Source organism: Lampris incognitus, chromosome 3 (assembly GCF_029633865.1).
Source record: "Lampris incognitus isolate fLamInc1 chromosome 3, fLamInc1.hap2, whole genome shotgun sequence".
Taxonomy (NCBI): Eukaryota; Metazoa; Chordata; class Actinopteri; order Lampriformes; family Lampridae; genus Lampris; species Lampris incognitus.
The window spans coordinates 78,266,279-78,280,343 of NC_079213.1; the positions used below are offsets into that span (position 1 = coordinate 78,266,279).

Below are 14,065 nucleotides of genomic sequence, written 5' to 3' on the forward strand. Positions count from 1 at the left end.
CTGTTAATTTAAAAAACCCCAGAGATGTTTAAATATATGTTAATCAGTCATGGTCCATCCATAACAGAAAGGCAGTTGTGCATGCAAAGACATTCTTACTGTATTTCACTCCCATCATGTGATACATTTGTATGTGTGTGTATGTGCTATCCAACTAATTTAAAGCATAGTTAATTGTTTAACTTATTCATCCGTCAAAAAGGAACAAATGTGATATACACGCTGAATCCAATGTAGTTACTGCTACATCTAACAGTAATTTCAGTTCAACACTTTCCTCTCTGCCCTTAGAGTCTTGGTCCCTGCAGAGATGGAGTTGGCAGATTAAAACAGGATTTTTGAAATCACACAAGATCAGGAACGGTTCACTTTTAAACAAAGGTGAGTGGCATAATTCTTACACAAGTCCATATGGACAGAGGCCAAAGAACAAGAGTGCAGCCTTTCGTGCCGAAACTCCAACCTGCTGTTGGGACTATGGCAGTTTTAACCATTATAAAGCAGCCTGAGTTATCTCACACAAAACTCCATTGCGTATAAGCATTATCATACCTCCTTTAAACGTACTTTTCCACAGTAACAACGCAGAGAAACTAGCTTTTTTTGAGTGAACAGGCAGCCGAAAACAGAGCACATTTCTTCCCAGTTTCCAGCCCACTGGCCAGAGAAGGAGGAGACTAAAAAGGCTCTGAATGACACTCACTATCTCCCCCATCATGAGGAGGGAGCCCCCGAGGACCCGTTCTCTACAACCCAATGTCCACGTGTCTCACAGCGGAGGAAAGGAGGGGGGCGAGAAAGGGGAATGTGTGTGTGTGTGTGTGTCTCCTCGGGGAGACTAAGTTGTACGGCGGTCAGAGGACTCACAGCGGAGGGAAGGAGGGGGGCGAGAAAGGGGAATGTGTGTGTGTGTGTGTCTCCTCAGGGAAACTAAGTTGTATGGCGGTCAGAGGACCTGGCAAAACAAAGAGGGGCAAAGCATGCTGGGGCTGCCACATTAAGAATTTAGGAGGAATGACAAGACTATGGTTCACTGACAAAATTACAGAAGAAAGTCATGGAAAAAGAGGTGTGCAGGCCAGCGCAAGTCTCCTCTGATAAGGAAGACCGGGCATAAATGCACGCATGCATGCACACACATCTACCATATGCATTTATGCGTACATCCTTCTACCTTAAAGTCACTCAACTACCTCCAATCCCAACTCTGATTCAAAAAACATTGCTTTTCCCTCATAAAACCCATTAATGTTCCCCTCAAGTGGCTGCTTTCTGAGGTTTTATACAGTATGCGTGTGTGTGCGTGCGTTTTATTACATTGCATCCTTCCCATCTTGCCTGTGCTTTTCAGATCAGTTCACACTGGTCTGTGGAGCAGCTTCCAGAGAACACAGTGTGTGATTTATCCTTCACACTACTGTGTGAAAATCTAGGGGACGGTCCATAGAAACACAAAGAGGAAAATAAAAGGTCCAGGCTGTCACACAAATTCCCCATGTTGGCCATCTAAAGGGCCAGAAAAAAAAGAAAAAAAAAACAACTTGAAGAAGCACTCTGACATGCTATGGTAACTCCAGTAGTAGCAACACTTCTAACTGGCCAACTTTTGTTGGTGCGACACCTCCTCTCCAGCGAGTTTACCCTAATTCTTCTAAGCACAGACTTTTCCAAAAGTATTTTTTCTATGCGAGATCCAAATGAGTTTTGTTGGTTGAGGAGAGTAATCCTACAAAGCCAACACCATTGTAACTATTCTATCACATATTACTGGTAATTCATTGTGTTGCGACAATTTCCAGATTACAATTCTCCTCTTAAAAACCACCAGCTATTCCTCCAAAATAGTTTCAGGGCCCATTTTGATACACCGCTCACCAATCCCAACCCTGCATCTAAAAATATGGGTTAACCACAGTAGTAGCGCTTCATGGGTCTTAAAAACAAATACAAACCCCACATGCATTACATCTTTTCCTCCCCACAGTGCCTTTTCAAATCACATGGTGAACTGGAATAGAAATCTTTCAGTAACTGCAGAGATCAGTGAAATCCTGGGCATTCGCTCAGCCATTCCCTCGGTTGCAACAGGCCTCCAAGTCGCCCTCTTCCAGCACCATAGAAGTGAAGGGGACAGTGAAAACAGTGAAATGATGGCTTCGTAGGAAACCACGCACTACCCCGCCACCGTGTACAGGAGAAAATGTTTTTAGCACAAATTCACATACAACACCTGATGTACTGGTACCCGTGATGTTGCCGTCGGTTCTGTAGCGCTGTGCTGTCTCCAACTCTGTCATAGATCAGTGGGTGTTGCAAAGTTGAAACGCATTGGTTGGAAAAGGAAGAGCTAAAACAGATGTGTTCATCCATGCAGTTTGTGAAGGTACACTGAGAAAATAAAAGCTGTTTGTTAAATCTACATACTGTAGTGGCTATTGACTGCTGCTCTACCTGCATTACATTATGAATGTTTTGTTAACCCTCCAAGAAAACAAACCCCTCAGTGTTTCCCAACCCAGTCCTCAAGGAACCCCTATCCTGCAGATTTTCATTGTAACCCTGCATAGGTAGTCCTGCTTGTACTTACTCAGCCAATCATCTCATAGCACTTAATTATGCAAGGTGTGCAAAATCTGATATAATTCATTGCTGACTGGTTGCATAACTACAAACAGGTACCTATTCAGGGTTGCAAAGAAAATCTCCCGGATAGGGGGTCCTTGAGGACTGGGTTGGGGATTTCACTCTACAAATTGTCATTGGATGGATTAGATGGACGCTGTTGTGACAAGTGTGTCCATCACCACTCAACACCAAGCTCCAACCACTTAGGTATTTATCCACAGGACACAGATAGGGATTACATCATTTGGCTCAATCCCCAACGCTCATCTTTCATCCAAAATGAAACACTGCTTTCTGTCCTTTCGCACAGCCGAGTACAATCACTACGAGCATCTAGACAGATGTACAAAAAGCAGCCAACTGGTGATTTAGGAATGAGACTATTTATATAGAGCATTTATACCCCGGGCATTGGGTGACTGATGACAGTTGAATAGTTAAACACAGACACAAATGGTAGTTGACGCAAACAGTAGTAACAACTCAACGTGTCGGAAAAACATTGAAAATAGCATTTGGAAACGGCCTGGGTCAAATACGAGTCACGTTTTTTAAGGGATAGCCACTGCCACGAATATTCATGGGATTAAGAAAAAACCAAAGAGGGACGAAGTAGCTAAACACTCCCAATTCTTCCATTTATAAAAATTCAGATCTAATCAAACAAGGCAATCTAACAAAAGAAAACTGCATACTGCATGAAAAAAATAAAAAAGACACCAACTGTCTAGAGTAGAATTTTTTTGAGGATTTTTTTTCTCTCCCCAATTTGCTTAGGCTAATTACCCCACTCTTCCGAGCCAGCGCTGCTTCGCCCCCTCTGCCAATCCGGGGAGGGCTGCAGACTACCACATGCCTCTTCCGATACGTGGAGTCACCAGCCGCTTCTTTTCACCTGACAGTGAAGAGTTTCACCAGGGGGACGTAGCACATGGGAGGATCCCGCTATTCCCCCCAGTTCCCCCTCCCCCCCGGAACAGGTGCCCCAACCTACCAGAGGAGGCGCTAGTGCAGCAACCAGGACACAGACCCACATCCGGCTTCCCACTCGCAGACATGGCCAATTGTGTCTGTAGGGACGCCCGACCAAGCTGGAGGTAACACGGGGATTCGAATCGGGATCCCCATGTTGGTAGGCAGCGGAATAGACCACTACGCTACCCGGACGCCCTAAGAGTAGAATTTTATAGTTATCTTCAGCCTCCTTTCAGCAAAGATCACTACACATAGTGGCCCAAATTGTCACCTTATAATCACCTACTCACATCTTAATCACCTGATTTAAATTGTCCAGGTAGATCTAAATCTCAATGCTTTTGAGCTGAGGGATGAATAAGTAGCTCCTCTCTGAACCAGTGTGCACTGCAATACCAGTGAAGCACATAATTATTCAGGAAGCAAAGCTCTTCCTCCCTGCTCCCTGGATGGCTTTCCTCCACTTAGTTTAAATTTACTGCACCACTGCAACTTCCCAAACGCACATATACACTCATCCCCTTTCCCCTACCTCCAGTTACCCCTCCCCATAACACCAACTATTTCTTTTCAGATTGGATCGATGAAATTGAGCGCAGGACACCGCTCTCTTAATACTTCTTCTTTCGGCTGCTTCCGTTAGGGGCTGCCACAGCGGATCACCCGTTTCCATCTCTTCCTGCCCTCTAGATCTTCCTGTGTCACGCCAGCCACCTGCACGTCCTCCCTCACCACATCCATAAACCTCCCCTTTGGCCTTCCTCTTTTCCTCTTCCCTGACAGCTCCATATTCAGCATCCTTCTCCCAATATACCCAGCATCTCTCCTCCACATATGTCCAAACCATCTCAATCTTGCCTCTCTTGCTTTGTCCCCAAACTGTCCAACCTGAGCTGTCCCCCTAATATATTTGTTCCTAATTCTGTCCTTCTTCGTCACTCCCAACAAAAATCTTAGCATCTTTCACGATGTGACAAAATCTGAATTTCACCCCGATACAATGCCACTGAAAAATGATGAATGGTTATATCGAATTGTTGCCCAGTGGCCCCAGCCCTAGTATACATCCTCGGGTTAACACGCTGAGGATCATCACAGGGATCACAGACGAGCTGGGCACCGTCTGCCTGTTGTGCCCTACATGTCCCGGTTACCATGGCAACGACTGCAAGGGGAGATTTTGGCAACCCTCTTAAGTCCCCTAGGAACAATAGATGCTGCTCAGTCTGAGGCGGCACTACTCATATTTAACTGAGCCCTTTAGCCCAGACAGCCGCTGTCATACACACCATGAGCCCATAATCTGCTTTAACGTGATAAATGTCGGTTCTGAACACGTCCTGCTCAAACCAAAACGGGGGAGGCCGAACTCCAGGCAGACAGATATTCATTTTAACGACGCTCTTAATGAGCAAGTTCGACCAGCGGATAATAACACTGCACTGAGTTACGTACATCTACACCCAAGGAGACAGCTCATGCAATGGTGGCTGAGATAAAGACAATTATTTCACAGTTGACTTGACTGGGGATTTGGTGCGCTCAGGAGGGATTGTGGCAGGAATGAGGAAAAACACATGAGACCAAGGCGAGTTTGATGTTTATTCCTCAACTCCAAAAACCAACTGCAGCAGGAACAACCCTGCCCCGGCGAGCCCGGGAACGTAAACCACGCCCCCAGCTCACAGTCCTGCTGGGTGAGAGGCATAGCCCCTAGTGTCCGCCACACAGCCCCCCCCCCGAACACCCAGAAGGGACTCCTGGAAAGAAACTTAGTGTCTCACTGGAGGCTTAAGCAGCCTGCCATAATGGCTGCGCCGTCCCTCAGCCGAAACAGTAGGTGAAACACAGTCCAAAGCCGGCTGAGAAGCAGAACGCTGAACCCGTGAAGACACTGCCGGGGTTCTGGAAGGAGGACGACCCCGACGGGGAACCTGGGCCGGAAACACAACTTCGCCTGCCACCCTGTGTGCCGGTTTAAGCCTATCAAGCGTGACACGCTCCCTACGCCTACCCATATCTAGCACAAAACCCTTAGGACCCGTCTCGAGAACCCGAAATGGGCCATCGTATGGGGGTTGGAGGGGCGAGCGGTGAGCATCATGCCGTACAAAAACAAAACGAGCCGACATGAGCTCCGCAGGCACGAACGACCGCGGAAAACAGTGGTGAACGGGGCCTGGAACCCGAGTGCTGTCAGACAAAAAAGGATAAACGGCCGGACGGGGTCGAGGAGCGGAACTCCCAGGCAAAAATTCCCCAGGGACGCGGAGTGGCTGACCGAGCACCAGCTCAGCGGGTGACGCGTCAAGGTCCTCCTTAGGAGCGGAACGCAACCCGAGCATAACCCAAGGTAAACGATCCACCCAGTTACCATCCGAGAGTGCAGCGCGCAGCACTGCCTTGAGCGACCGGTGAAAACGTTCTCACAACCCGTTAGCCTGAGGGTGATACGCGGTAGTGCGGTGTACCTGCACACCCAAGGATCGCGCAAGTGCCGACCAGAGCTCTGACATGAACTTGGGGCCCCTGTCTGAGGTGATATCTGACGGAGTGCCGAAACGGGCGACCCAGGAGGAAAGAAAAGCACGTGCAACATCCGAGGATGTTGTGGAGGATAGAGGGACAGCCTCTGGCCACCTGGTGGTCCGATCTACCATTGTGAGCAGGTGCGTAAAACCCTGTGAAGAAGGTAGAGGGCCCACCAGGTCCACATGCACGTGGTCGAAACGTCTGGCCGGGATCAGAAACGGTTCGAGGGGCGACTTAGTGTGCTGGTGGACCTTAGCGCGCTGGCACGCGACACATGCAGCTGCCCACCCCTTGACGTCCTTGCGGAGGCCAGGCCAGACGAACTTGGAACCGACCAACTTCACCGATGCCCAAACTCCAGGGTGCGAGAGGGAGTGAATCGAATCGAAAACTCGACGGCGCCAGGCCACTGGAACAACGGGGCGGGGACGGCCGGTGGAGACATCGCAGAGGAGGGCAGGACTGCCTTCCTGCATCACAGCGTCCTCTAGCTTGAGACCGTTACGCGTTGACCTAAGGGCAAGGACGTCAGGGTCACTGGGCTGGTCGGCAGCCATAGCGGAGAAATCCACACCGAGGTGCACAGGACACACAAGCACACGCGACAGACAATCAGCAACAGGGCTGGACTTCCCGGCCACATGCTGAATGTCCGTTGTGAACTCGGAGATCGCCGCTAGGTGGCGCTGTTGACGAGCAGACCACGGCTCAGTCACCTTGGACATGGCAAAAGTCAGCGGCTTATGATCCACATAAGCCGTGAATGGGCGACCCTCCAGCAGGAAGCGGAAATGCCGGGTTGCAAGGTGCAGTGCCAGCAACTCCCGGTCAAAAACGCTGTACTTGCGCTCGCTATCTCGCAGTTTGCGGCTAAAAAATGCGAGTGGCTGCCACGCATTCGCCACACGCTGTTCAACCACAGCCCCCACGGCTATGTCAGACGCATCGGTTGTTAAAGCTATGGACGCCGTGGGTGTGGGATGGGCGAGGAGGGCAGCGTTAGCCAGGGCGCACTTAGCTCCGTCAAAAGCCTGGACCTGTTCGGGAGTCCAGTCGACAGGGTCGTTAGCCTTCTTAAGCCGCAGGGCTTCGTAAAGTGGCTGAAGGAGGTGGGCAGCGCGAGGGAGGAAACGGTTATAGAAATTCACCATTCCCAAGAATTCCTGCAATGCCTTAACAGAGACTGGGCGGGGAAATTCCGCCACCGCTTACACCTTAGAAGGCAACGGGACCGCGCCTTGCGGCGAAATGCGGTGACCCAAGAAGTCAATCACCGGCAGTCCAAACTGACACTTGGCCGGGTTGACTATCAGGCCGTGTTCGTCCAGACGACGGAAAACCTGTTTCAGGTGCGCCAGGTGCTCGTCAGCTGACGGACTGGTCACTAATATGTCGTCGAGATAAACGAACACGAAATCAAGGTCACGCAACACCGAGTCCATCAGCCTCTGAAAGGTTTGCGCTGCCCCCTTCAAGCCAAAAGGCATGCGCATGAATTCGAAAAGCCCAAACGGGGTGATCACTGCGGTCTTGGGCACGTCCTCTGCGCGCACGGGAACCTGATGATAGCCGCGCACCAGGTCCACCTTAGAGAAAATAGTGGTACCTGCCAGGCGTATGGAAAAGTCCTGTATGTGTGGGATGGGATAGCGGTCATTGGCGGTGACGTTGTTCAGGCGGCGAAAATCGCCGCAAGGCCGCCACGACCCATCCGCCTTGGGCACCATGTGAAGCGGCGAGGCCCACGGGCTGTTGGAACGCCTCACTATACCCAGACGCTCCATGATGGCGAACTCCTCCTTGGCTATAGCCAATTTTACCGCGTCGAGGCGCCGCGCGCGCGCAAAAACTGGCGGTCCCAGAGTGGGAATGAAATGTTCTACCCCGTGTTTAGTAACCGCGGTGGAAAAGGCAGGTGTAGTCACCGATGGAAAATCCGCCAGCAAGCGCTGAAAAACATCCCCTAATGCTAAAAAGTTAGCGTGTGTTAACGGCCCGGCTCCCCTTGTCTCGCACGGAACAGTGGCGAAAGACACAGCATCAATTAAACGGCGGTTTGCAACATCAACCAGCAGACCATTAGCACACAGAAAATCCGCGCTGATAATAGGAACAGTAATGGCGGCCACTACAAAGTCCCACTCAAAATGGCGCCCGTGGAAGCAAACAGTCACCAACCTTGTGCCAAACGTCGCAATGGACGAACCGTTAGATGCCCTTAACTGTGGGCCGCCGCCTTCGGCCGACCTGTCTGTCTTAGCAGGAGGGAGTAGGCTCTTTTGCGAGCCTGAGTCCACCAGAAACCGTCTTCCTGACATCGTGTCCTTAATGAAGAGCAGCTCACTACGTCCGCCAGCGCCCACAGCTGCTACTGAGCGCTGGCCCTGGAGTTTCCCGCCGTCTCAAACGTGCACGGAGGGACGCAGCGCCTCGCCTTGCCGCCGAACCGCTGGTGGAAGAAACAGAGGCCTCTCCCGCGCCGTCTCCGGGCAGTCACTCCAGCCACCACTGCCGGGTCCGCGTCCTCCGACGTCGGCTGCAGAGGCTCCGATGCCACACTCTGCACAGAGAACCGTCTAGCAGGACCCGATCGGCCTCCTCAGCCAAACCTCGGCAGTCACGAGCGGCCAGACACGGGGAGTTAGTCAAAGCCGCGCGCACAGGAGACGGGAGCTGGCGCAAGAAAACGTGCGGGAAAAGGAACCCACCTTCGTCTAAGCCTAGCAGCGACTGCATATTGTCCATGAGATCCACAGCCGTCCCGTCGCCCAAACCGGATAGGGAAATGATTCTATCTGCCCTCTCTGCGGTAGCTAGACTGTACCTCCGGAGCAGAAGATGTTTGAGGGCGACGTATTTATCGTGTTGCGGAGGGGCGCGCAACAGCTGCATGGCCCGGCGTGTGGACTGCTGATCCAGCGCAGCGACGACCAGATAGTATCTGGAGTCGTCCGCGGAGATTCCACGCAGGTGGAACAGCGCCTCGACATGCTGGAACCACGAGGCCGGGTCGCTCTGCCAGAACTCTGGGAGCTTCACAGCCGCGGCGAGAACGGCCGGCTGAGAGAGTTGGGGCGGCGTGGCCGAAGTGGATTCACACACATCTTCTGCTCCAAACATGTTCAATTCGGGGTCACCAATGTGGCAAGAATGAGGAAAAACACATGAGACCAAGCCGAGTTTGATGTTTATTCCTCAACTCCAAAAACCAACTGCAGCAGGAACAACCCTGCCCCGGCGAGCCCGGGAACGTAAACCACGCCCCCAGCTCACAGTCCTGCTGGGTGAGAGGCATAGCCCCTAGTGTCCGCCACAGGATCCCTATTTTAAAAGGCATTGCTACAGTATTCAATGGTAGGGCTGTCCCTGTGGTGAAGGATGGGGGAGTAATTGTCAAATACACCAAGTCTCAAAAAGTTCATGAGGTCAGCAGCAGTGGAGATCTCTTGCCCCATCTCCTGGTCATCACCAACAGGCAGGAAAGACCATGGTGGAGTAGTTTACAGTTATGTTTGTTTGCTTATACTGGTGCAAGGACACATATATGCACGTTTGTTTGTTTTTCTAAATCAACTCTTTAAACTGTGTATGTGTTAAAGGACAACAACCCAGCCACTGAGGATGCACAAGCCAGTGCATTCTTAGTGCTGGTCCCAATGGGACCCATGAGGAGGGTTGCGTCAGGAAGAGCATTTGGCATAAAACCTTTGTCAAATCAAATATGCAGATCATAAATCAGATTTCTATATCGGATCGGCCGAGGCCCGGGTTACCAATGACTGCCACCGTTACTATGAGCCAGCAGGGTGTCGGTGGAAACTATGCTACTGTTGGATGAAGGAGAAGGGGGGGGGGCATGTTCAGAGCTAGCAGGAGAGGAGGAAGGGTAGGAATGTGGAGGTGAGAGTCAGAACTTTGAATGTTGGCACTACGACTGGTAAAGGGAGAGAGCTGGCTGATATGATGGAGAGAAGGAAAGTAGATATACTGTGCGTGCAAGAGACCAAGTGGAAAGGGAGTAGTAAGCCAGGGGCATCAGAGGTGGGTTCAATCTCTTCTACCATGGTGCGGATAGGAGAAGAATTAGGGTAGGGGTAATCCTGAAGAAAGAGTGTGTCAAGGGTGTGTTGGAGGTGAAGAGAGTATCAGACAAAGTGATGAGTGTGAAACTGGAAATCAAAGGTGTGATGATGAATGTTATCAGTGCATATGTCCCGCAAGTTAGGTGTAAGATGGAAGAGAAAGAAGAGCTTGGGTTGTTAAGGGACAACAGCGATATTAAAGGAATCACAGAATGACAATCCATCAGCAGCCATAGTGCTGAGCAGTCTTCTATGCGTCTCTGAAACACCAATAAAATCGTGTCGGCCAGCGACGTCACTGTCCATCAACCTTTACTTCCTGGTTTACCACTACCTTTGGTTGACCATGTTGAAATAAGTTACATCATTTAAGAAAAGGCAAACAACAACACTACATACAGCTGGCCTTGCGAATGCCATAGAACGACGACGACTCATGGATTTGCCTTTTCCGCACAAATTCAGCAGCATTTCAGAGACACTCAAGAGGACTTTATCAGTAGTATGGCTACTATTGGAGCATTATCCCTACAATATGTATATATATATATATAGAGAGATAAAGTTGAAAATCATGATTGTTTCCTTTAATGGTCAGAGAGAAATAGATTTTATGTTTCATGTTACCTGATGTGCAGCCATGACAGCATGGGAGTGGTCCCACCACCAAACACCCAGACAGTGAAGAAGACAATTAGCAACGTTGTGGTGAACATCATCTGGCGGGCATATGTGGCCGTATCCCGAATGGCCAGGGCAAACGCCATTGCCCCACGCAGGCCTGTAGAATTTCATACCCATCATTACATCTCGAAAACCACCCAGCCATCCCCAGGTTTACATCATTACACATTCATGTATTGAAACAACCCATTCTCACATACCTGCAAACATCATCATGTGCTGGAAGTTTCCTTTAATCTTGTGCCTGCGGCCAAGGTTGAGAAGGAAGGAGAGTGGATAAATGTTGGACGCTCTTCCAATAAAGATGGCAATCTGACAAACGAGGCTCGGTCAAGGATTGGAGTAGGGCAGTAGTTGGTAGAGTACCCACTGCTAAGGGAGGATTCATGAGTGCTGGCTACCATTTACAGTCAGCACTAGAAGGTAAATTACAAAGATTTGAGTGTGAACTAGTACAAACTTCTCCCAGTGCTGTTTTGGCAGGTGGGGAGAGCATTGCTCGTTGGGCCAGAGGAGAGAAGACCAGGAGTGTCCCAGGAGGTGGGGGAAGCCAATAAGACATTGCATTTTCATATATCTTTCTCAGTTAGTACTTAGGAGAGGAACCCAAAATCTAATCAAGATGGTGAACTGCTTGAAAAGACAATTTTTTGGACTGTGGCTTTAAGCCACTGAAAAGGGAAGTCCTTACAGATTTTGACTTGCACCAAAAAGGGAACAATGAATCAGGCTCACTGAAACTGGTACACTGCTAGTGGGAAGTGGTGCCATACCAGGATTGTCCGATTAGCCATGGTGTTGTGTTAAATAAAGTAAGCAGCGTTCAGCAAAATGCCAGCTTCCTTCCTGCATAGCCCCCATTATTTCTTCTTGCATTCAGCAAAATGAAGTTATACAGAACAGAGATTCGATGCAGAAGATTTAAAGAGACCTTGACTTCAGGCTTAAGTGCTAAATTCATTGCCAGTCCAGCAGGGTGGGACATGCCAGAGCTACTGCCTGGACTGGAATATCAGGGCAGTCCGAACTATCATGTTATCAACAACGGAGAGAAGAGGGTTAACTGAATTTACAAGTTAAACAATACATGTTTTTGTACATCATAAGGATACAAAAGCCCCTACAATGAAGATAGGGCTGAAAATGTGGTTCTGGAATGTAAAAAGAGCCAAGCCCATGTAGGAGAAGATGAAATTCTCAGCCAGAAAGTGCAGGACCTCGAAGAGCTAAACAGGGAATAAGAGTTATATATACAAAAATATCACATTTAAAAAAGATCTCAATTCCCCAAAAAATTAAAACCAAAGACACAAACAAACAATATCCCCCATGGATTTACAGCCTGTTTATATACAAATTCCTCCATAGGCTTAATCAAGTCCAAAAAGACATCAATGCAAATTAAATCATGAACTTTTTGCTTTTTCTCCTTTTCAAGTGTGAGGATTGAAGTCTAGCTTTCCCCCATTGCATTTCTAAAAAGGTTGCCTGGCTATGAATTAAGCTCCCCATCTTTTCCCTCAGAGTCCAGATAAAGCTTTGATTGTTGGGGGTTATTTCCAGTTTCCACAGGCTGACAGAGACGCAGGTTCCCTGGGCACCATGATGATTACAGAGCTGATTGCATCCAACTCATACTGCAGCTTTCTGAGCCGAGAAGGAGAGCCCAGGGTGCAAGAGGTACTATTTAACAAGCAGTATAACACAGCCAACAGCAAAAACAAAATAATCTCATTCTCAGCATAACTTTACAAAATTAAAAACACTTTCACATACACCTCTTCCACCCTCCTGCACTATGTATAGGCCACATTAACTACACCAATGCACTACATTAGTGAGTTGTTGCATACATATTTGCTACTCTCTTAAAATAACATAGGCCTGCCAGGATACTTTAACCACAAATTACCTCACACAGCATGATGTCTGTCGCTTATCTAAATTCTCCTTCTCTGGGGAAAACAAACCAGCCATGACAGCAGGGATGTCCTCAGACTGCCCTGATTAAGGTCACAGCAGGCTGACCATTGGGGCCAGCTGGCACTAGCAGCAAGTGCACTTTTCATATGACCAGAGATAGAGCAGTTTGAGAATGGGGCTAAGGGGCCTAATAGAGAAAGTGGATGAGCATTTATCTGTGTACTACCTGTTTGGTGCGCTTCGTGGACTCTTCCGAGAGGTTGTTGTAAGTGTAGTGAGCCTGTGTGATGCCACAGAACAGAACAGCCACGACACCTATGACAACACACAAGCACATTTGAATGTACTGATTTCAACACCCAGAATGAATGGTGCAGGTTTTATCATTGGGACACACACACTAAAACATTTTTCCCAGCATATAACCAGTTATGGAAACACAAGATAGCTAAAGACTAGCTTGTCTTCCTACTGTTACTTTGCCACTATGTATTATGTTAATTTCATGTGCAGCATATCTAGAGGCTAATATGTATTCAAGTCCCCGTCAGATTTTCTTCACTACAGATGCAGAAAATCGTGTGAGGAGGATTTGCAACTTCTCATTTGAACAGCCTACAATTCTGTCATGCAGCAATATCTGAACATGAAGGCTTGTATGCTGAATGCAGATTGCAATCGACTGACGTCCCAAACCCTTGGCCCTCTCACCTGTAAACCCGCAGGCTTCGGCCAATAGGAAGGTACTCCAGGACATGAGGAAGAAGAGGGCTGTCTCCAACAGTGGGAAGCAGTGCAGCTTGGTGAACTTGGTGACGTGAGAGTAAAGTTAAAGAAAAACCAAGATACAGATCAACCATTACCAAGTCCCATCCCAAAACATAGCCAAACTGCATGTTAGCTTCATACTGTGATTTTCAAAACCGTTGTTTTTACAGATCATGTTCAGGTCAAGGCATGTACCAGGGAAGGATATGAGGGCAGTGACAACTCCAGTGACTGCACCCATGGCAAAGGAGCCGCTGAAAATGCCCAAGAAAACACCCACAGACTTGAAAAAAGCTGAGGCATCGAACATGTGTGTGTTTGCTCCACTGGGCTGGTAGGCCACAATAGACCTGAAATATAGAAAAAGTATTATTAACAATATTGTGGTTTTCAACCTAGTAGGGATGTCTACAAAAGGTCCAGTAGAGGGAGCTAGAGGACTGTCTGTCAAAGGGTCCAGATGAGAGACGTTTGTG

The 14,065-nt window shown here is 48.8% G+C and overlaps 1 protein-coding gene across 1 annotated transcript in view; it reads right to left on the reverse strand.

Annotated features, from left to right (window-relative positions):
- Positions 1–14,065, reverse strand: part of slc9a7 (solute carrier family 9 member 7) — a 28,357-nt gene that overhangs the window by 8,952 nt on the left and 5,340 nt on the right. Inside the window, exons 7-12 of the mRNA XM_056276072.1 lie at positions 13,798–13,939; positions 13,533–13,638; positions 13,048–13,136; positions 12,011–12,124; positions 11,099–11,210; positions 10,842–10,995 (exon numbers count right to left, since the gene is read on the reverse strand). Coding sequence (XP_056132047.1) covers positions 10,842–10,995; positions 11,099–11,210; positions 12,011–12,124; positions 13,048–13,136; positions 13,533–13,638; positions 13,798–13,939 — 717 coding nt within the window. The remainder of the gene's footprint in view (positions 1–10,841; positions 10,996–11,098; positions 11,211–12,010; positions 12,125–13,047; positions 13,137–13,532; positions 13,639–13,797; positions 13,940–14,065) is intronic.